Below are 24,895 nucleotides of genomic sequence, written 5' to 3'. Positions count from 1 at the left end.
ACAAACGTATTACGAAATTGGTTTGAGGCATTGTTGATTGTACATTACTCTTGTCAACAGAATGACAATGCTGTGGCGATTAAAAACGATCTATATGCCCATATGAAACGTTGAAATCAGTGATTTGTAAGCTTTGAGTAATTTTACGTGATTCCTTGCATTATGGATAGACTATGATCAGTTCCAAAACTGCCACAAGAGTTAATACTAGTTTCGCCTATTGTCGTATTAAACGGTATGATGAATCGTATTAAGCTAATTATTTAGTTTATATTATATTTAATTTTAAGAAATTCCTTTCATGTAGGGCTAAGGCAGGCGTCCGGCCGTAAAAACTTAAGCTAAAACTCTAAGTTTTATAAAACCTTGTGCGCCGAACCGACGTGAGTGAGAAAAGGCCAGGGAGATGATGATGATGAGTCATATTAAGCGTTAAGAAATTTATGAAAACTAAGGTAATTTATGGCGCTAATGTGAGAGGTAGTGTGCGTCGGTGCCATCCCAGGCGGACTTTTATCAGCCAGATCGATGAAATACCGATCTGTGTGCCAAATGGAGGTCCGTGGCCTCTGTCTATTACTCTGGGTTAGAGGCGTGAGTTCTGTTTTTATTATTGTTGTTGTAAATATATGAAAACTTGTCTCAAGTTAGAGTAACTCATGTAAAATGACGTGTTATGCGTAAAATCGTATTAAGCAGGTTCTACTGTATTTAAACACGAGGTTTAATATTATCTCTGTTGTAAGTAATATTTATTTTTAATGTTTAATGAGAAAAATCTTTCCTCTTACTAATATTATAAATGCGAATGATTGGATGGATGGATGTTTGTTTGTTTGAAGGTATCTCCAGAATGGCTCAACGGATCTCCATAAAATTTGGCATAGATATAGATCATAGACTGGAAGAACACATAGGCTACTTATTAGGATACCTATAATTCGCGGGCGACAGCTAGTATTAGATAAAGATGTCGTAGCTGTAGCAAAATTTTTGGATTGGAAGGTTTTTACGATTATGATTATTTTTGTTACCACAGTTTAGGCAAACGTCTGTTTAGTGTGCGTCTGCTTTTAAACAGTAGAATGTCTAATACATATTAATACATTCAATTCTATACATTCTTAACCAATTATTATCGTTGTAGAATTTCTGATTCGAAATAACAAACGGGATTGTTCTTTAGAGGAACAAACGATTGTTTGTTACATTTTATTAGTAAGATTCCTAACGTTACAATCAATTTTGTATGACTTACACATCACTAAAATGTTTATTGTATTTACGTCATTCTCCATACAAAGTGTTCGTACAAGGCAGTCGCTTCTCGAGTGGGATACTAACTAGTTGCTGTTAAAATAAGTATACTTTGTTAGAATTTGCGTTTAGCGTGTCCTATGTAGCCTGAATACATTCTTATTGGGTACTGTTTTTGTTCTTTCACTGCTTTATAAATAAGTATGTTTTGCGTACAAGGAAGTGATCATATTTTTGTGAATGTAAGTTATAATTTGGTTATACTTTTGATTTCAATTATTATCTTGTTACATTGTCTTAAACAATCGAATTGTAACTAAGTGTTTCGGCAATGAAAGCCCACATTGAAGATATTGGATATGTTGACGGTTTGTTATACAACGTTATATATGCGTTCAAATTACTCTATTACTTAAAAAAAATTTAGTTAGACACTATTTAATTAAAAACGTATTTAAAATATTTGACCGCCTGTGATTAAATGGACGTCGAAGTGTTTATAAATTATGTTTTACTCTTAAATATGTTTCGCTAAAATTGCTGCCATTATCAGTATGAGTATGTACTTTGTTATTTATTTATCAAGGTCAAATTTTGAAAGCCTGCACATAATCATGATTTCTGGTGAAAATGTTTACATATGTTTAAACTAAAATGTAATTGAAACACTGTCTAGTTTTAAATGCTTCATTGGGATGACTTCTAATGAGTCAAAATAATGTTTATGTTTTCTTTATCTGATTGTAAATATATTTGATAGATCGCTGCCTCTAATCTTTTGAAAGAAATATTATTTTTGTTGGCTTTGAATGTCTTGACCTTGTTACGATTACACAATAAACATTTGAGATGTTTTGTACTGCGGATGATTGTGTAACAGAGTGAGCGTATCTTTATACCCGAATTCAATATTCGATCTTGAAATATTTTTGCTAATTCACGGTTTTTTAATTGTACGTAATTAGTACTGTCCGTTTCGTAAATAATTAAAATAATTTATGGATTTATTTTACGTTTCGATTATTAATTTCGTTAGTCGAAATCTATATATATAAAAGAAAGTTGTGTTAGTTACACCATTTATAACTCAAGAACGGCTGAATCGATTTGACTGAAAATTGGTGGGCAGGTAGCTTAGAACCAGGAAACGGACATAGGATAATTTTTTCCCCGTTTTCTTTTTTTTTTTTTTATTCCGCGCGGACGGAGTCGCGGTTAAAAGCTAGTAGTTGATAAATTCGGATTAAGTTTTTTACAACATTGTCAGTGTACAATGTCAGCTGGTATGTTTATATAAAGGCCATTTGTTCTGGATTTAGAAAAGCTAAGGGCCTTATCATAAAACACTTAGACAGTTCAAATACATTTTAGCTGAAGCACACCTCAAACCGTGACTCTAGCGGCGGGAATTTTTGACAAATCATGGTTATTGAAACATTATTATGCGCAGGCTTGCGAAATGTGATCTTTTCCAATAAATAATGAAGTACTTATACCAAAAGCATAATAGTGATACATATTTATGATGAGATATATAACCGTTGACATCAGTAATATCAATCATTGGTGAAAGAGTGAAAACACTAACTAAACATTGTGTAATAGTATTTTTGGACTGCAGTTAGTGTCTTTTCGTTTCTGTTAGAAATGTTTAAGACGTTTGGAAAACGACTGATCTAAAGAGATACAATTAATTATTTGATATGTTGTCAAGGTGACAATAACGATGATATAGGTATGGTATATGCGTAATTATATAGTGCAGTATTTACTAATACGATATCTCACTATAAATGGTAATTCAATATTGAACCTATTTAAAAAAAATGTCTGAAATAATCGTTGTTTGATATTAATTAACCACAATTACGTTGATTGGTTATTAATACCTTTATAGTGAAGTAATTGGATTATGTTAAAGATGTGTAATGATGTGATATGTCTATTACTTGGTTATTGTTTGATTGTTTTTTCTGACGTTTGCAAGTTATGTAATATCTAATATATAAAATTCTCGTGTCACAGTTTTCGTTCCCGTACTCCTCCGAAACGGTTTGACCGATTCTCATGAAATTTTGTGAGCATATTCAGTAGGTCTGAGAATCGGCCAACATTTATTTTTCATAACCCCCCCCCCCCCATTTAGTTTTTTTTAACTGCGCGCGGACGGAGTCGCGGGGGACGGCTAGTATTTTATAATATCTTATTATTTATGATGCCGTATTTATAGTTCCAGTGAGCTACCATTTTAAAAAAGCACATCGATTATTGGTTTGTAGGTAGGTACTATAATTTTTTTGAAGGAATGGGTGAAATATTCGTACGGAATATCTTTTGCTAAATATATCTAATTTATGCCTTATTGTATATTTCTCCCTTCAAGCCCGTCATACTTTACAAACTCGGACATAGATAACGGATTTCTATATGTCAACATCATCACTCTTTTGTCTACTTCTGCCTCTTGTTCTACTAACATACATACCTACGCATAATTTTAGTCGTTTACAAGGATATAAGTAATAATCAGTTTATTGTTATACAGATGGGAGCAGGCGCGACGGGCCCGGGCGGACGACGCGCGCTCGAGTTGCTATTGAGCAGTGGACTCAAGTCCCTTGCTCGGCCAGCCAGGCCGGTGCGCCGTGCCGCCTCACGCGACTCCGTGCTCTCACAACCCCAGCCACTGCTTGAAGGTAATACCATGAGCTTTTTTATTATACTTTTTTTGAAGGGACTTAAAGCATAGCGACCATAAGGCTTTTATTTTCAAGCTAATAATAAAAAACAAAAGCATTTTTGTGTAGAAAATAGATTTTTTTTAAGTTGGCTTGCGTAATATCTTTATTTGTTTGCGGTTGAAGGTTGCTCTTGTTCATCTGAGTGACTTGCAATTTCAATGCCTGCCATCTTGGTCAAGTTTGCCATAGATATAGATATACCACAAACTTCTAGAAATAAACGTTTCAAATGTAAATATCACGAAGTCTATCTTAATCTTGGTTTATTTTTAAAGCGCGAGTACACGTGTATCTATCTCGTTGACCCGATCTCCATTCATCTTCAATTGTTATGGTCTATTATTAACTTCAACGACAAAGGCGATGCCACGACCAAGATTCGCATGTACAGATATGCTAATTATAGTCTGGATACAATTGCGAATGTAGCATTGTTGCTTCCTATTAGGTGATCGATATCTGTGTTTTGATATACGAAGACATTTTTTTAATATGTTTAAAAAAGTGTTAAACATTGTTGTCCTGTTTATGCAGTTAGAATAAAATGAATGACAGAATTTTCTAGTATTTTTCAATGCTGTGGAATGCTTTTGTCAAAAAGTAACATAAAATAACAATTTCAAACAAAATGCATTCAAAAGTACCATAAAAAACAATCTCAAACAAAATACACTAAAAAGAAACAAAATAATGTCATGAAAACCTCTTTCTTTCTTTCTTCTCTCTTTCAAAAACCCTCTAAACTCTAAAGAAAGTTCTCTTCTTTCTTGTAACATGTCTATATTGTATAATTATTGTTATTTCGCAGTCGGTGTCGGCCGAAGTAAATAGGTGACATTTTATATTTGAGATGTATTAGACATACTTACGTTTATGTCCCTACTTAGGCCGAAACCGACTCCAAAATAACAATAATTATACAATATAGACATGTTACAAGAAAGAAGAGAACTTTCTTTAGAGTTTAGAGGGTTTTTGAAAGAGAGAAGAAAGAAAGAAAGAGGTTTTCATGACATTATTTTGTTTCTTTTTAGTGTATTTTGTTTGAGATTGTTTTTTATGGTACTTTTGAATGCATTTTGTTTGAAATTGTTATTTTATGTTACTTTTGAGTGAATTTTGTTTGAAATTGTTTTTTTACGTTACTTTTGAGTGCATTTTGTTTGAAATTGTTTTTTTTAAGTTACTTTTGAGCGCATTTTGTTTGAGATAGTTTTTTTTGTTTTGAAGTCGGCTATTTTTTTTTCTTAAAATGTTTGTTTTATTTCTCAATTTTTAGTGAATTTGAAGTTTAATTACAAATTTCCTTAATACGTATAAGGACATAAATAAGACAAATAAAGAAAAGGACTTTCCTATTTAATATGTGTGTACTTCAATTCAAAAACTAATTTAGAATACACCAGATAACCACTTATCCTTTAAACAATGAAATAATTATCAAAATCGGTATACAAATTGAAAATTAACGAACTAATACATCGTAGCGTGCCTTTAATTTTGTCCAGCCGCGCGCCGCAGTAGCATTTTTCGAATGCGCGTAGTTTTTAATAATTTAATATCTTCCAAACCATTGATCAGAATTACATAGTTTAAAGGCTAATGTAATCTGCATTTAATACTCTAGCCATCAAACATATTTATTTGGATAAGGATTCATATCGAATATAATATAATAGCGCCGTAAGCTTACGACGCTGTTTTTCGTGTGCAATTTAATCGAAGTTTGTTCATAATAACATGGTTTTTGTGAGACATCCATAGATGATAGATATATGCCACCTGAGACTTTTATTTAGCAAATTTAAGGATCTATAATTACTCGATACATCATTTTAATGTAGGTCATATAGTTTGACCTACGTAAGCCCAGAAAGCAAATTTGTGCTATTCATTGTAACGCGATGTAGCATTTTTCGTTTCCGCGTAATTTTATTCTTACGATATCTCCTAAACTATTAGACAGAATGATATAGTTTCAATTGCAAATATAATCTACATTTAATTCTCTTGATAATGAACATATTTATTTACATAAGGGTTAATACTGAACTTGAATAATAGCGTCGGAAATAGGGCATGAATTTAATTAATGTTTCTAAAGAAAAAAATGGTTATTGTGAGAAAACTATAAAAGATAGATATATGCTATCGCTGACTTTTATTTAGCACATTTAAAGAGCTACAATTCGCCATGCATCATTTTTATGTAGGTCCTATAGTTTAGCCTACGTAAGCGCTGAAAGCAAAAATGTCCCTAATTTCCGCAACAAATTTTGAAGCTATATTCAAAATCTACTAGTCTTCTTGTTATTTAAAAAAAAAAACAAAAAAATGGGACCCACCTGCAAGCACTTCCTTTCGATTAAAATAATTTTTATCAAAATCGGACCACCAGGGGCCGAGTTTCGCGGTAACACACATAAAAAAAAAAAAAAAAAAAAAAAATACAGTCGAATTGATAACCTCCTTCTTTTTGAAGTCGGCTAAAAATGAATTTGTGCTGAAATTTTTCACATTAAGGAATTTACGTAAGTTTGATTTTCTATATTAACTTTAATGTCACAGTAACATTGTGCTTTAAGATAGTGTCAACTCTTAAAAAATATTGCGCTGCTCTAAACATTTTTTTCAAACGTGTTCTGACTGGGTTTTTAGCTTTTTATCTCAGAGTTTGTGAACTTTATTGTCATTGGTTGTAATTCAATAAACTTGTCCCAGGAATTTCGTAAATTGCGCGTCAATTAATGATAGCATTTAAATATATTGGCTATTGTTTTATCAGTGTTATTAATGTGCCTGAATCGGGCCAAGGTGGTGATTTACCTCGGCGCCTCTGTCCTCACTCGGACATACAATATTATTGCTCAGTTCAACGTTACATCTTTCAGTATTGATTTATTGTGTCTTTGAAAAGTTTATGTGGAAATTTTATTTTTATTGGTACATCTATTCTTGTAATAAAAAAAATTAATACGTATCATTTATTATTTTGTCTGAATCGACCTCTACAATGGTCGTTTACTTTGGCAGGTGATTTGTATTTCAATTGTTTTGCGCAATTTTGATTAATTTATCTTTAATTACTTTTAACAGTTTTAAAACTTTTACAGCATTCTAAAACATTGTCCTATCACAAAATACGTACAAAAACTTCTAATCGTGGTTCCTGAGACGAAAAATCCCTTTTAAAGATATTGCTACCTCTGTTTTATTAACTACAGGGATAACGAAACTGTCTCAGAAACCTGCGGTAAATAAGAAACTATTGGAAATTTACGTAGACATCCTGGCACCGTTGTTATCATAGCAGTTTATCGCATACTTATTGTAATTGAAATTCTCCTAGTGTTATTGCACGCGTAATGCGTTTGAATAGGCAATGTTGTTTGCATACTAAATTGCTGTGGATTTATTACTGACATACCGGCTAGAGTACGTTGGAGAAGTTTCCCATTTCTAGTGTAAACAGAGAGTAAAAATATCCTTATTACGTAAGTCAGGGTTCAAGAGAATTTTTAACCACATTTTAATTAGGTACATCTATAACAAGATAAGAAATTGTTTCTTATCTTGTTATAGATGTACCTTATATTGTATTCTGTATATGTATTCTTATATTGTTTGAAAGATCTAATCATCGTTATAAATTACTCATCGATTTAAAGAAAGAAATGTTAGCTTTAGAAATAGCTTTTCTATAAATGAGTGACCGGACCAACATCACACTTGGACTCCTTTCGGACACTTTCGAACTCACGACTTATTCATTGAGGAGTTGCGGCCGTGTAAATGGCAATTCAGACATTGTTCGTGAAATGTCATTGGAGAAATAGGTTACCAATTACATGTATTGGTCTTTTGTTGCAGGTCTTCGTAAATGTTCGACTGTTCTTGCATTGAGCGAGCGCGAGCGGGTCGGCGAGCCGATGCGCGCGCATAACCGCTTGCGAGCGCCCTCCGTCTGCTCCCGATGCTCCTCGCTGTTATCGCTCGCCGGCGCTGGAGGATCCAGGTATTGTGAACAAGATAGCAGTACATATGTAAAAACTCTTTTCCACTAAGCCATGACACTGGCCGCGCATAATTGTTACTGTAATTTCTACAACATTGTGACAAACTTAGACGCCAGTAACAACAACATCTGTTGCACGAATTGGCCGGCTCGCCCGGTGAAATACCACGACCACTTAGAAGACAGGCGTGAAATGGAAGTAATTCCGCGTTTCGTCTGACGAGTGTGGTGCCGGAGGCCTAATCTTAGTCCTGTTTCCCTTCCCACTCTTTTCTATAAGGAAAAGATGGGAAGGGGAGGTGGATTTGATGGAGGAGAAGATGCATAGGAAGGTTAAATATTCTCTTTTTGTGCGTCTCCCCCTTCTTCGATTGGGGGTAGGAGACGCATCTGCAATTGCGAATGTCTATTGTCAGCGGTCGCTTCGCCATTTTGGCGAATTCATGTAGTCGCTTACTCGTTTGTCACCTTGTAATATAAAAAAAAACTTGGTTTTTGAACTAGGAAGTGATGTCTGCGACACTCCTCCCATTATCTATATAGTCTAGGTAGGCTAGATTAGAATAACATCCTTGAAAGAAGGACCGTTTCTTTCGACAAATTAGTTGTAAAGTTTACCAACAAACCTTATCACATATTAGCTCGTAATTTCTTTTTTTATTGCTATCTGCAATCTGCAGCCAGGTTCATAAACTGAATAGACATTGCGTTAGCGGTTAACCCCAATGACCGCAATTACAAAACGTCTGTAGCTTCTGTACTAGCACCTACACGCGGAATTCCCCGGCTATCTAAGTTAAGCTATGAGCTTTAATCTCGTAAAAATACATATGTAAAATTAAAGTTTTATGTCAGCTTATCTGTCGGTCCACACTATATTCAATTCCGGTCAATAATCACTCTCCTTTTCCCACTATATGTGAAAGTTTCCATGAATTAATCGTTAACTTATTGAAGGTACTCTCTGGACGGCGCCGGGGGCGGGTTCGTGCCGGCCGCGCCCGTCAACTGCAAGCTGTGCCTGGAGGACACGCCACCGGACAAGGTCACCGTCATCCAGGGCTGCGGGTGCTCCTTCTGCACAAAGGTAACGTCTCATTAAAGTCTATGTTTAAATGTTACCGCTGAAGTACGATGACATTATCTCTAATTGATGATTATAATATGTTCTTTGTTAGAGTATTTTGACAATAAACACAGAGTGTGTTCAAAACTTTTCATAGTGTAATAAACTATCTTTTACCCTCGACTTTGTCCGCGCGGAATTTAAACCTCTTAGTGAGTAGCCCCGCGTATTCTTCCAGACTATGTACTACGTCTGTGTCTAATTTAATCTAGATCCGTTGAACCCTTTTGAATATACTTTCTAACAAACATCCATACATCCATCTTTCGCATTTATAATATTAGTGAGATGTAATTAACCTAATAGGGGGTAAAGTTTGAACAAGCAGGAAGCCAGTAAGTGCCTTGCTTTGTCTGTAACGAAAGACAGTTCATATCATGAATGTACGTACGTAGGTAACGAAGAATGTAGGAACGAGAGGGAAAGGAAGAGCGTTTAAATCTTTCACTAATATCGATCGGCATTTAACTTTGGACTCAAAATGTGTAATCATTCAAATACTTAACAAAGGCAGTAATTAATGTAATCTTACACGTTTGTTAAATCAACGTTATCCCAATTACGTTCAATTTGACAGAAGCGCGGGTGGAGGCAGCGAGTAGACAGACAAGTGCTCAGTCGCACGGCACAAAGGTTAATTAATGGATGTTGACACCGACACACATTGACTTTAATTAAACTTTTAAAAAACAACCTTCTTCTTCCTCCACTCCCCATACGATTATAGATAACGTAGTTAATAAATGTAAATGTTATAAACTTAAGAATAGGATTTTCAAATTACGTTTATGTCATTAATTTGTACTGCAATAAGAACGGTCTAATTAATTAATCATTTTTAAATTACGCTTTACAAGGATAAAGATAAATCCCGCCAAAATTTTTGACAATCTTACTAATATTATAAACTAGCTTTTACCCGCGACTCCGTCCGCGCGGAATAAAAAATAGAAAACGCGGCAAAAATTATCCTATGTCCGTTTCCTGGTTCTAAGCTACCTGCCCACCAATTTTCAGTCAAATCGATTCAGCCGTTCTTGAGTTATAAATGGTGTAACTAACACAACTTTCTTTTATATATATAAATGCGAATGTTTGGATGGATTGATGTTTGTTTGAAGTTATCTCCGGAACGACTCAACGGATCTCGATGGTATTTGGCATAGATGTAGATCATAGTCTGGAAGAACACATAGGCTACGTATTTTTTTTTAATTCCGCGCGGACGGAGTCGCGGGCGACCAACTAGTCTATAATAATTTTGTATTTTTTTTTTAATATTTGGTAAACTAGTCGATAGACGTCATGGTATCGATAATAAATATATCTATAGATCTTGATTCTTTAAAACGAGTTATTTTCGATTATTAATGTGCGAGCATCAGTGGGTCTAGCACGAATATATGTGACAATCGTCTTCGTATCGTCATCGTCAATTATGTCACAATTATTATGAGATTTTTGTTGTATTTTACGGTGATTCACAAATTTCAATACAAATTTTGTCGTTGACGATGTCACTAATATTCGTGCTAGGCCCACTGCTATGTAAAACGTGATTGTGCATTCAAGATAACGCGATCGATGAAATTAAAAGTAAATTAGACCTTGTAATTATAAGATCAAGGTTAATTTAAGATTGAAAGGGATTCGAAACATTCTTTTTTTAAATTATTAAAAATAATAATTTACTTATAAATTACAATTTAACAAGATCCTACCGCCAATAATTTTATTACCATTCGGCCGTGTTTAAACCTGTTTAATTAATTTCACGTCTTGCGGAGCGTGTTTCGTATTTAATGGTTTATTATTCAAGATCAACGATATTTTTCACTGTCGCTATTCATATGTCAATATAATTATAAAATATTTTAAGACTAGACAATAATTGCGAGGTAAATCGACTATTTAAAAGTTCAACATATCCCAAAGGAGAACTTTTTTTTTTCATTTTTATTTTATTTCTTTGCATTAGCCAGTATTTTCGAGATATATTGTTAATCTCGTTTTGCCTATTATCTCAAGAATCCTTTCGTATTGCTTTTTTATTGTTATTGAAAATTTAATTTAGCGGCTCAGTCAGCAATTGGTCGTTTCTGTTGTTAAAATTGAAAACACGTCTACTTTACATTGCTTTTACCAAGTGTTTGTAAGCAAAATGCTTTTTGCTAACAATACCCGCATTTGTCAAATGGGTTGCGTGAACGAATAAATAAAAAAAATAACAACGGTACAATGAAACAAAAGTTTGGACAGAATTTCGCAAATAACAATGAGGCATTAAAATGCATTGCCGACGGCAGTTCTACAGGAGTCTGGACTCCATCTTGTGGGAGTAACGTCTAGAGGTCGTTCACCGCCTAAGCTATCCAGTGAATAAAATATTAAGCTTGTGTACGTTTAGGCTTTGATAGTAGTCCTGGGTTTATCTAGATTATTACTTTCTTAGACAGTAAAATTTCCAGCAGAGACATTTATAAAACCAATTTGTGTTTGCAATTGATTTCCATTGCTGAAACATTAAAAAAGTCATATATAAACTAAGAATTGTAAAGGTACATTTTCATGCTATGTTATTCTTCGCATTAGTATTGTCGATGCCTGTCCATCTGATAGGCAATTCAATGACTCAGAGTTGTTGTGAGTATCGTTATTACTTCACCCCAATAAGACTAATCTAAATGCGTTTTATTCGAGGCCGTTGTATTTCAAGTACGCTCTATAGATGTGGTGAGATTTATTGCTTTACTATATGAAAAGATATCTTTTATCATATTTAGTTTTGTTTTTCATGTTAACGTATGTTGTTTAATTCCTTACAGCCACAAAACTGTTATACCGTCGATATAAGCGAGAAACCTCTATTAGCGAGAGTCATGAGAGACTACCTCCATAAGCGAGAAATTCGGATTACCTCTGTACAATAAAAATGACATATTAATTAATATTTATTTTAAGATAGAACAAAAAAATGACATGCATGAAAATTAAATTTTATAAGGCAAGTGTTGCAATAACAAAAAAATAAATAAATAAAAATAGCTCCTAGCTAAGTTGCCATTTTAATATTTAAATCTATATATATAAAAGAAAGTTGTGTTAGTTACACCATTTATAACTCAAGAACGGCTGAATCGATTTGACTGAAAATTGGTGGGCAGGTAGCTTAGAACCAGGAAAAGGACATAGGATAATTTTTACCCCGTTTTCTATTTTTTATTCCGCGCGGACGGAGTCGCGGGTAAAAGCTAGTGTTTAATATTTATTAAACAACCTCTATAAGTGAGACAAATACGGTGGTCCTTTATATTCTCGCTTATTCAAATTCGACCGTTTACATTTTTAATAATACTTTTTAAAAATTTTGTAACGAAAATCGGTTTAATTTCCTTCCCTTTTTAAATTAAGTCGGTGTTAGAATGAAAAGGTTTGTTTTATTTTCGTCATTTTTCATATTTATTAGGCATCAATATGATCTATAGACAAATTGTAAAACTTTCTCAACGTATCAACTTCCCTGGATTTGACATCGCGACCTTTACAACATAAATAACACCTCAGCTATCAGCCGCTAAATGTTAGTCAGATAGATAAGTAAATATGATTTATCGATGATTAGAAATATGCATTTACGTTTGTTTAGAAAGTTTTTGTAACCTACGCTGTTTTACTACGGCCTATTTCAAATAACGATTTCTTTGAACGGCCATGATTCTTAAATATACTTTAATTATATATAAGCACTATGTGATATTGTGGTTGTTTTTTTCATTTAAAAAACTTTAGTAATAATGTTTTTATGACTGGCCAGGACTGGGTCATTAAAATCTCCATTCTTCTTTTATTATGTTTGAATGTATTTCGTAATTTAATTAAATACTAATATAAGTGACCATGGAGTTTTTTGTCTTATCTCTAATGTGTGATCTGAATTCTACCTGATTTTTACATATACATTAATTTATGACTCTATACAGTAATTTATACTTTATATTTAAACTAGCTGTCGCCCGCGACTTCGTCAGCGCGTAATTAAAAAAATATAAGTATCCTATGTGTTCTTCCAGACTATGTTCTACATCTGTGCCAAATTTCATCAAGATCCGTTGAGCTGTTCCGGAGATACCTTTAAAGAAACATCCATCTAAACATTTGCATTTATAATATTAATCACATTGCTTTCTTTGCAATCTATGCCTAATTTAGCAAATAAACAGTAATTACAAATCTTAATAACCTTACCTTTGAAACTTTCAAATGCAAATTTGTATGAACTGTCTTATTATTTTTAAATTATTAATTACTATTTACATTTGAAATATTCGTTACTTTTGAATTTATTAAAACTTACCAAGGTTATGTTTTCCATTATCATAATATTTAAATGTCCATGAATATGTACAGTGGAATTAAACAGACCCTCGCCTGGTCTTCGTGAATAAATTTCCAATAGAGGCCAATGTCATTGAATTATTTTGTTAAATTATTATTTTATATAAGGTCTTTTACCCTAGTTTGTTGCTTATGGAAGTCGTCTGTCGAGATCGGACAATGACTCTTGCTTATAGAGGTTTCTCGCTTATGCTTCAACTGTATATGCGAAATGGAAGTGGTGGCGAGTCGCGTCGTCATCTTTTTCACCCGGGAATCCACACATATATGCGGATGCGCATATGTAAAACGAAAAACACATTGAACCCAGGACCTGCAAGTCAAGTGCTTAACCCCTGAGCAACGCTCCGCTACCTTACTTTAAACACTTTTAAATTAAGAAGGTAGAAAATAAGCAAGCGGTCACTGTCTTTGGCTAAAAGAGCGAAGAGACCGCTGCGTATAGACATGCAGGTGCAAAGCTTGCAGATATGTTGTGTACCTTTTAATGGACAGTGGACGGGATGTACAGAAAAGAACTTTACCCTTTGCCAAATGTAGGGGACATTCAACCAAACCCATCACTTTTCCTTCTTTCCCTAGCTATGTTAGGTAGATATAAAAATTACGTATTTCTTGAGAAATTAAGACTACTTTACAACTATCCTGACACTTTTCTCGTGAATAACTCAGTAATTACGGAAATTAGTCGCAATTACGGACTTATATGGCGTTAAGGTTAAGCACAAAACCATGGCGGTGGCCAATTTCAATGTTTTTGCATCATTCCATTTAAAGGAAGAATATAATTCGTTGCTTTGTTGTTTAAAGTGCATTTCCTCGTACGATGTTTTTTGTGTTGATTAACACGTGAACTTCAATTTAAAATATTCTTTTGAAAATCAGCTTTTAGTTAAGTTTCCCATCGGTTTTTATCGGTCATGTCCCACTAATTGAAACCTTATTCCTTTATATAGTCATTTGTACGTTATATAATCTATATCTAAACTATTAATAAAATAAGAGTGTCTGTATGTAACCCGAACATACTGTATTTGCGTTGTTTATAATGAATACACAATTTTTTTTATTTATGTCTGTCTGTCCGTACGCAAATCCGCGTTTGTTCCGGATGATCTCCGAAACGGATTAACCGATTTTGATGGGACTTTTACTGTAAGATAGCTGATGTGTGCGGTGTGGACTTACCTATATTTTCTTTTTTTTTTTTTAATTTGCATTGACGAAATCGTGCGCAATCGCTAGTCTTAATATTTATTTGAATGGAAATAACAGTTTAAACAACTTCAAACGTAATTATGTAGTCTATATATCTGTACACATTAATAAAATTGGAATGTTTGTATGTAATATCGAAAAAAAATATATATATTCGAGACGAGACACTTTTCTGACAGTAAAATTTTATGTTCACGGTCGTGTCGTGTCTGATTATTTTATGTCATTTTCTGTTGTTTTTTTTTCAGAGATCTATTAAAACATCCCTATTTATAAGCATACTAGCTGTCGCCCGCACCTCTGTCTGCGTGGAATTAAGTGTATTCTTCCAAACTTATGATCTGCATCTATGTCAAATTACATCGACATCCGTTAAGCCGTTCTGGAGATACCTTCAAAAGAACATTCGAATTTATAATATTGTAGTAGGTATGATTTATTAGAATGTACACGCATTATTTTTACATGAGAAGTGTTTTTTTTTTAATATTTGTAATTAATAATTTTTAATATTGTTACAGGTACTAAGACATTATTTACATTCCGATTACTGGCAGCCCCTATTAGTAAGTGTTGCAATTTTAAAATATATCAGGCTTATAGTCAAACGGCAAACGTATAACTCGGGAAAGCCTATATTGGACATGTTTAAGAGGATTAAAGTCGGTCTACATTGATGTATTGTGTACAAATGCGTCGTAAAGTAAAAAAATATATACCTCTTTAGCACTTTTTGGCCGACTTCAAAAAGAAGGAGGTTATCAATTCGACTGTATTTTTTATGTGTGTTACCGCGATGCTTCGCCCCTGGTGGTCCGATTTTGATAAAAAATATTTTAATCGAAAGGAAGTGCTTGCAGATGCGTCCCATTTTTTTTTTTAAATAACTAGAATACTAGTAGATTTTTAACAATAAAGCTTGAATATAAATTGTTGTATCGTCACGTAAAATTATTTGTAAATACTAAGTTGTTATTTAGAATTTTTTGCATTTGAAAATTTATAAACATTCGTTCTTTTATTTTTTGCGACTCAACGTGGATCAGTCGTAATTTCGACCGAGGCTAAATAAATAGATATTTTTAAACAATTAGCTATAATGAAAATAAACAGCTTTTTTTGTTGGTAGGGTCGATTAATCTTTCCATCTCACTAACTACTAATTACTAATATTATAAATGCGAATATTTAGATAGATGGATGTTTGATAGAAGATAACTCCGGACCGTCTCAACGGATATTGATAAAATTTGGCACAGAACATAGTCTGGAAGAACACATTGGCTACTTATTAAGTTTTTTTTTATTTCCGCGCAAACGCAGTCGCGGACGTCTACTAGTAGTTTTATATCTACGTAGCATGCTTAAAAATGAAAGTTTAAAACTTTTAACCGTCTACAATTAAATTAAAGCGCCGTTTATTTCCAGCACACTTGTTCCTACACTTTAAAGTCATTATAAAATTTGAAATGGAAGCTCTCGGTGGTTGAGGCGTGGCAGGTCATAGAGTAGCGCCGGGTGCATTGGTCTGTATGTAGGTCGAGCCATGGCTACATGACCCGAACATACTAAGAACCCTTATCCACTAACGCGACTAGCTGTGCTACTACAACCATGCGCAATTTATCTGAGAACCTGCTTGTGGACTGGCGGAGACTTCACTGGCTGATTCTTAGAAAAATCAGTAGCAAGGCAAATTGGTTAGCGGAAAAGGGATCTTACTCGACCCGGCCGTGAGCGCGCATTTGTGTACCTTGCCATTTATCTTTCTACCTTAAGTCCGTATACATTAAGGAAGTAACTCTGTTTTTATTTAATAATAACAATAATATTTTTTTTTGTTGTATAAATTTTTAAAACCACTTAATAATGAGACATTTAATCCATTCAACGACATTATAATACTTACAATACAATTAACACACAAAATAAATACATACTAAACTTTAAACTTCAGTACTATAATTAAAAATTAAGGACACTAATTATACTGGATATACAACACAAAAAAGAAAAAGAAAAACATTTTTGTTATTTTTTTTTTTTTTATAAGAGTAGGGGGCAAACGAGCAGCGGGAACACCAAGGTGTTCATCGACGCCCATGGACATCTGCAATTTTATTTATTTAACGCAAACGATTGTTAGTTGCATGTACACCAATAAATTTTATTTTTATTTAAGCTCCGTTTATTATAACCGGTATTAGGATCTTAAAAAATATATAATATGGTTTAGGTTTTCATTTATTTTTAGTGCAGATTAGCAGCGAAGTTGTAAATATTTGAAACATAAGACATTTACAAAAATATTCCCATCTCTTTCATTGTATTTGAAAGAACAGAGATAACTATATGTTTCTGTACTGGTGTTTTGAGTAAGAATTTACATTTATCATTTTACCCTTGACTTTCAGGTAAATTCGCAATCATTTATTTGAGTGAGTTATCGTTGGGTTCTGAGACCAAAATCACTGTTTAAAATGTTGAAGTTAATGACATGGATGACGATATATTCTATACAGAGTTTTTATAACATTAAATTCTTAGGTAACTAATGTTAGTAACAAAAGAAAAGTAGGTCCATGCTTTTCATAGAATTTAGTAGAATATGCAGATAAAACATCGTATTGTCCTACATCCATACATAAGTAGTGAATAGATCATGAATTGTTTATGGTCTATTTATAGTTCCTGCATTTACGTTTGTTTTTAACAACACTTTGCTTATGGAGGAATCAAACAGCCTTATATCATGTCGTTGGCCCTGATTTATTTGTACGACTGGAAGTTTTTTTCCTATGTTTTTTTCGTCCGGTGTTGTCCAATGTTTGCGTGCTTCTATGTTGTTTCTTCTTCTCGTATTCTGCCTTCGACTTCGTGGACGGGAGTTCAATTTAAGCCAAGCAATTGTTGTGAACCTTATCCTAGCTTTAACTAGAGTTTTGTTGGGATTGTTACAAGAAATGTTAAAAAATTAATAATACTCTATTAATATTTTATTTTAAAAAAAAGTTGAAACGGACCGCATAAAGCAGACTTTGTACTTAACCTTTAGATTTACCCTGTTTCTTTCATTATGTATTACAAAGTTGTGTCTAAATACAAAAATAATGAACAATTTTATCTTATTGTATATTTTTATCACAAACATGAGGTTCAATAAAAAATGCGAATGTAGCCTAGGTCCCGGCATATCCCAGTTGTAGGTGTAGCTCCATCGCCGCCAGGGGCTTGCAAAGGGTCAGGTCGTTTCAGCGGTGCATCGCACTGAAACTGTGTCAGCATCGACGTGTACCCGTGTTGTTTACGAGTTACCTTTCCTTCTTGTAGCTCTCTATATCGCATTTATTTTACGTGATACTTACTATATCTGACTAATATAAATGCAAATGTTTAGATGAATGGATGGATGTTTTGTTTGACCTTTCCTTCTTGTAGCTCTCTATATCGCATTTATTTTACGTGATACTTACTATATCTGACTAATATAAATGCTAATGTTTAGATGAATGGATGGATGGATGTTTGTTTGAATGTATCTCTGAAAAGGCTTAACGGATCTTGTTGAAATTTGGCACAGATGTAGAACATAATCTGGAAGAACACAAAAGCTACTTATTTAATTCCGCGCAGACGGTGTCGCGGGCGACAGCTAGTTTATTTATAATGTTGATTAACAAAAAATAAAAATAAAAATTTCATTTCTTAGTACCGACTGAAAAGTGGCCAAACGGTGCTTTCGTGTTACGGATGACTATGGGCTCCGGTAATCATTCAACATTAAGAATCAGGCTGTTCGTTTCCCCCTTATTGTATAAAAAGGATGTAATTACGGGTATATCACTTGAAGCGACATGGAATGTTAATTTACTAATACATATATAGGTAATGGCAATTGAGGGAATAGCACCAAGTGAAATCCTTCTATGTGATAAGCTACCGCGAAAGTTGGCAAGTCACGATAAGATAGAACTATGTTATTTGTTAATATACTTTCCTATATCATTACACTAGGTGGCGTTAGTGTAGAGCTCTTAAAATTACTTGATCATTTCTTCAATTTAATCGGATTATTCGAATTTATTTTATTTCTTTAGAAATTCCAGCTTGACATAAAATATTATTCGATGCTAGAGTGGCGTTTCGACCGAAATTGGGGATTAGCCTTCAATAATATTGACCTCCTTTCGGTCCTGCACCATCTCAGCTCAATCTAACACCTGCAGCAATATACTTTTAATGGATCAAATGTTATTACGGACTAGTTGTCGCCCGCAACATAATTCGCATGATCGTATTACACTTATATTATCAATTCTAAACCAAATTCTATTTTAAAATTTTGACCAAAATTTTCAATTTTAACAGTTGTAGAGCCCGCAATATCTTAAGTAAGAATGGGCTGGGTGTAATACCACGACACAGAAGACATTCGTGAAGTGGAAATAATTCCGCGTTTCGCTTGATGAGTTCGTGTACCGGAAATCTAATTTTAATCCTCATCTCCTTCCCATTCTTTTCTTATCAGGATGGAATAGAAAGGAGAGGTGTATTTGACAGAGGTGTGGACGCACGGGAAGGGGAAATATTCTAATTTTGTGTTTCCCAGTCGCTTAAACGTAAGCAACACATCAGCAAATGCGAATGTCTGTGGGCAACGGTCACTTCATTTTAGCAAATTCAAGTTAACGCTTGCTCGTTTGCCACCTTTAGCAATAAAAAAAAATATCTTTCTCACGAGTAGTTAGTTAGTAGTTATGCGGTGGATAAAAAAGAATTTTTATTTTTTATTTTAACAAAATTAAATATGGTGATACTTAATTTGTACTCATAATTATATACTCATTTAAACCAGTTAAGTTTTTGCTACTTTAATTTAAACTGATATTTATATTGAGGGTTTAATTGGTGTAGTCGGCTCATGATTTCTGACTGTGTTTTTTTTTTTATAATTTGAGAACGACTTGTTATAGTTATTAAGTTAATTGAATTTATCAATAAAAAGTTGCCTCTATGTTCAGGGACTTAATAAATGTTAATTTAATGTGTGCTTGAAGATTTATTAAAGTTAAATAAGTATAATTAAATACTATAGTGTATTAATACGCTGGCGACCCTAAGTGGGTCTCGGCCTCCGACATGAAAGATCACCAACAACGCTTGTCCTGCGCCGTCTCTTGCTAGTCGATCGCTTCTAACTCACGCAGGTCTTGCACTACGGTGTCTCGCCAGCTGTATCTGGCTGGCCGACTGTTTGGTGGTGTTCCGAGATGTTTTATCTAAACCAAACTAATTAAATATTAAATGTATCTTAAATGGTTTATAAGTTTTAATAGCTCAAAAAAGTACAGATTTCAAGAAAATTATTTGTGTAAATATTATATTTTAGGTCTATAAGATTGAAACTAAGAATATGTACTATACTAGCAGTTGCCCGCGACTCCGTCCGCGCGGAATTAAAACAATAACTTTATAAGTAGCCTATGTCTTCTTCCAGACTATGTTCTACATTTGTGCTAAATTTCACCAAGGCCGTTCTGGAGATACCTTCAAACAAACATCCATCCATCCATCCATCCATCTAAACATTCGTATTTATAATAGTAATAAGTGAGTTTTACTTTTTCTCGCAGTTATGACGTTTTTGCATATTTGAGACACGCTTTGCTTGTTTGTTAAATAAAATTAATTATTCACACAGCTTTAAATACGGCCAAAGAGAATGCTTCGGTATTGCAGATAGAATATTCTGATACAAAATACAAGGCTGCAACCTTTTTATATGAGATTTCTACATGAGAATATTTGAAATTTTTCTTTAAATAAAAAAAAATCGCACGCTTTTAATTTAATTAAAGCAATTGCTAAATCATTAATGCATTAAATTACAAGAGATACATAGAACATTGTAAGTGCCTCTTTACGCAAAAAAAAAAAAGTAATTGCTCAGTAAATATAATTGCTACGATGTCTTAATTAATCGGACATTTAACAATGGTCAAGTTTAATACAATTCACGTATCAATAACTTTGTTAATTTAATTGTATTGTTAACAATGGTTCTCACAGACTGCGGGTTTTGTGATAATTTAATTAACACTTTACTTCTTCAGAAATTTGGCATTTAAGTTATCGGGAAGAAATCGTAAAAAAAGTTGATTTTTAAGCATCTTTACTATGATAATTCTGGTCTGACCTCACGTTCTCCTCGGCTCCTAAGGGTCGTAGAGTAAAAAATCCAAAAAGGTCTTTAATTTTCCTCGAAAAAATATTATTAAATAGGTTTTTTTACAATCTGATTTGACTTTTAAAAGATTAAAACTTTAAAACTTTAGGGTCGGCCATTTGTCACGTGATATTTTTAAACAACTTCTTTAACCCCCTCGCCCTTGATGATAATTTGTTTAAGACAACCCTTCTCCTCATACCTGAAATCACAGGTGTCCCTAGTGTACGGTAAAATTTTCAAAATATTCAAATAGCCAGACAAAAATATTAAAATTTATATTTTTCGCGATTTTTTTATTTCTGTATTATAAACGAACACTTCAATTTTATTAATCTATATATCTATATATATAAAAGAAAGTCGTGTTAGTTACACCATTTATAACTCAAGAACGGCTGAATCGATTTGACTGAAAATTGGTGGGCAGGTAGCTTAGAACCAGGGATAGGACATAGGATAATTTTTACCCCGTTTTCTATTTTTTATTGCGCACGGACGCACGGAGCACGGAGTCGCGGGTTAAAGCTAGTTATATATAAAACTTGAGAGGTGTCAAAGGACACCCGGATGGAACGAAGTTCCTTTCTATTAATTATTAGTGAAGGAACCAATGTTTATTCTATGAATAAAAAACTTAAGTCTTCACAAGAAGTACATTTTATTTCTATGAATTTTCGTTATATATTGTCACGTCGTTGCCATGGTGAAGTAGCGAAAAGTGTCGTGACAACTTTTCGTAAGAATTTTTTCCGTCTAGCCCCCTTTCACAACGCGCGATAAGGAACTTCGTTCCAATAAAGTACAGTGCTATAAAAGAATTGAGAAAGGATCAATTATTATTTTCCAGTAGCCAATTATAACCACTACGCTACAATTTTATAAAAGTTTTACTTTTCTTTAACAAATTGTATTCCAGTGCAATTTCCCAAGGCGCCCAGCGAATTGACCTGAATAGAATAATTGTTTGTGTTCATTGTTGCAAACAATTATGTTGTCGAGTTAATCAATAGCTCGTACTACATTGCCTGTGTTTATAGTTTCACAAAACAATTGGATATTATTAACTCTATTATTAAGAGCAATGAATTATGTGTATTATAAATCTCTCATATGTCGATCTTGAACGGTTTCTATTCCTTGATACTATTGTGTGAGAAATTCTATTGTTTTATATTTGCTCTTGTTTTATTTTTTTCTAGTCTCTTAGTTTTTCTACTACATCTATCGTATTAAACACAATAAAATCGTTCACATATTGTATTTTTAATAACATATCAATGTTTCCTAAAGCTTATGCTGAAATCTCGAATCTTTAGATTGTCTTTTTTAATTTTGTTTATATGAATAAAAATAGTGAACTGTTGCGGAATAAAAACAGCAATAGAAATAATTATATTCAGACCCAATTGTTTTACTTAATTAAATTATATTTCTTCAGACTATCTAATTATAATTTGTCTACGACAAGTCTACGCTATTGTAATGCCTGAAGATCTTGAACGCCCACGACAGGGTGTTATCGCCTACATTAAGAACCTTGTCTGGAATGTAGACGTGGGATAACAATTTCTACGTAATTGATAAAGAAGTCTAGACATTCGCTGGAATTCAAGGAATTGTTGATCAGCAAAATTGCGATCGATCCACACTTCTACGTATTTTTTAATCTAAATAATTTTTCTATATGTCTAATTCTGTTTTTAACTATTACAAAAAATACTTTAAATCGGTATTTAAATGAATCATATATACATTTCTCATCTGTCATCATGACGATTATATTAACAGAAGGACACCTCACATCTCAAAATCGGACAATTGGTTTAGTAGGCCCAGCATAATGTATAGTTTTTTTGTGCCTCTTTTGTGTGAACATGTCTTGTATTAATATTAATGTTATTGGCCCGGTTGTTTTTCCGTCGGCTCGAGTCGTCGGTGTTAATTGAGACCGCAATTATCTCGGCTTGTGCCACATGTAACGATTATCGCGCGCTCTGACACATTGAGTCTATTACACATTTAAATGATGTAACTTTATAATGTCGGATAGATAGTGCTTACCTATATTGATAATTAAAAGTCTTTGTAAAGTTAGTTCAATGGAAATTTTCACGTGTTAACTATGTATGCATTTCCATGGTGCGGGATTTTGACGGGTGAACCTGCAAGATATACCTACCGTGGACACAGTATCAAATGATTTTGTCAAAATTAGTCTTTCCGATTATCCACGTGTCACTTATCAACCATAAGTTCAGAAAGTTGTTGCATGTTATATCTGTCGGTGTCGTCCCAGTAACGTGCCAATTTTAGTTGTACTATCTATAGTGTATCATACTAGACTAGACCATGATAAGTTTTTTTTTTTATTCAGTTCAGTTTATTCATTATATTTGTTATCTAATTAGAATGTACACGTGTATTGTGCTTAGCGACAGTTTGTGAGTGGCGTGACTCGCTTAACTCATAAGCTCTAATTTAATTATTTCATTAAAGTCATGGCTTGTCAGGGCCCGAACACCGAAATTATATTTTAAGAGATTAGTTAACTGGGAGTGTTAATTAATTGGAATAGGTAATTAAAAAGAACAGGAAGTTTGAAATTAAAGTCGAATCCATTTATTAACAACTAGCTGTTGCTCGCGACTCTGTTCGCGCGGAATTAAAAAAAACATAATAAGCCTATGTGTTCTTCCAGACTATGTTCTACCTTCAAACCAACATCCATCTAGACATTCGCATTTATAATATTAGTAAGACTAGTAAGTATAAACAAAAAGCCACTAACAGCCCTCACTTTGATCTCTTCAAAGGGCAGTTTATAGAATAGACCCTAGATCCGTTACTCAGTGTTATTGACCCTAAGATGACTGACATAAACAGGAAGCGAATAAGTCAGCCACTAGAATAATTTAGCCTATTGGATGCCTCTTATTACGTATTATGATGTCAGTTAATAAAACTGGTTTTTAAATGTGGAATTTAATGTATTAAATCCCACATGCAATGTAATTAATTGTTCGCAGAAAGTCCCTAAATCTAGATTTTTAATACCAAATCTACGAGAACCTTAACGACTCTGAGACCTACTCATAAATAAAAAATTGTAATGCCAGTAATTTTAATCGAAATAAAGAGAGCACTATTATTTAAACATTGTATATTTTTTAATATTAAAATACCAGGTGTTCTGGTGACGTCCAGACAAATGTATTCAATGCTAAACAGACGTGATAAGCAAGTCAAATAGTCTGTATATTTTGTTATCAAAAGTTGAGCAATCGAAACTTATGTATTTTTAAATTCTTTCCTTAACACGTCTACGTCAGTAAATAAAAACAAAAACATAGGATTTACTTTATTATTCGCATAAAATTGTCCCCTTGGGTTACTTTTAGAATAACATTAATAAAAAAGTGTTATCAATATCTTTCCAAACGCTTGAATATCCGTTGGGTTGCTTCATATTTTATTTACTTGTTCTTTACTTTTTGCACGAGAATGGATACATTAATTTTTAAACAATGTATCCCAAAAAGAACTAGATTTTTTGTTGAATGTAATGGAAAAAAACTCTTTGGGATAAGAGTTTATTAAAGGTAGAGGTTTATAAGAGTATATCGTAACTTATGTCCAGAAAAAGAATTAAGTATTTCAAAACAACTACAGTACATAAAATTTGATGGCAACATTGTTAGAGGGATGATATGTTTTTGCACATGTCTTTCGACAGTGGAAACTTACCGTATAGTAAAAATATTTTTTTTTATCGTATCTATCACGTTTTAATGATGTGATTTGAATGATAATATCCTTATTTAGGAAGTTTTTAGGTCGATTAATAGACTGAGTCTGATATAACAGCTCGAATTCCTGTCACGTCTGCTTCATTCGATTTCCTTATTTAGTAACAA

At 33.3% G+C, this 24,895-nt stretch overlaps 1 protein-coding gene across 1 annotated transcript in view; it reads left to right on the top strand.

The window, feature by feature from the left end:
• Positions 1–24,895, top strand: part of LOC106710435 — a 92,740-nt gene that overhangs the window by 31,505 nt on the left and 36,340 nt on the right. Inside the window, exons 3-5 of the mRNA XM_045680319.1 lie at positions 3,803–3,953; positions 7,869–8,013; positions 8,971–9,100. Coding sequence (XP_045536275.1) covers positions 3,803–3,953; positions 7,869–8,013; positions 8,971–9,100 — 426 coding nt within the window. The remainder of the gene's footprint in view (positions 1–3,802; positions 3,954–7,868; positions 8,014–8,970; positions 9,101–24,895) is intronic.

Source organism: Papilio machaon, chromosome 12, assembly GCF_912999745.1.
Source record: "Papilio machaon chromosome 12, ilPapMach1.1, whole genome shotgun sequence".
In the NCBI taxonomy this organism is placed as follows: Eukaryota; Metazoa; Arthropoda; class Insecta; order Lepidoptera; family Papilionidae; genus Papilio; species Papilio machaon.
The sequence above is the reverse complement of the archived record's forward strand: the minus strand, read 5'-3'. Positions and strand labels throughout refer to the sequence as shown.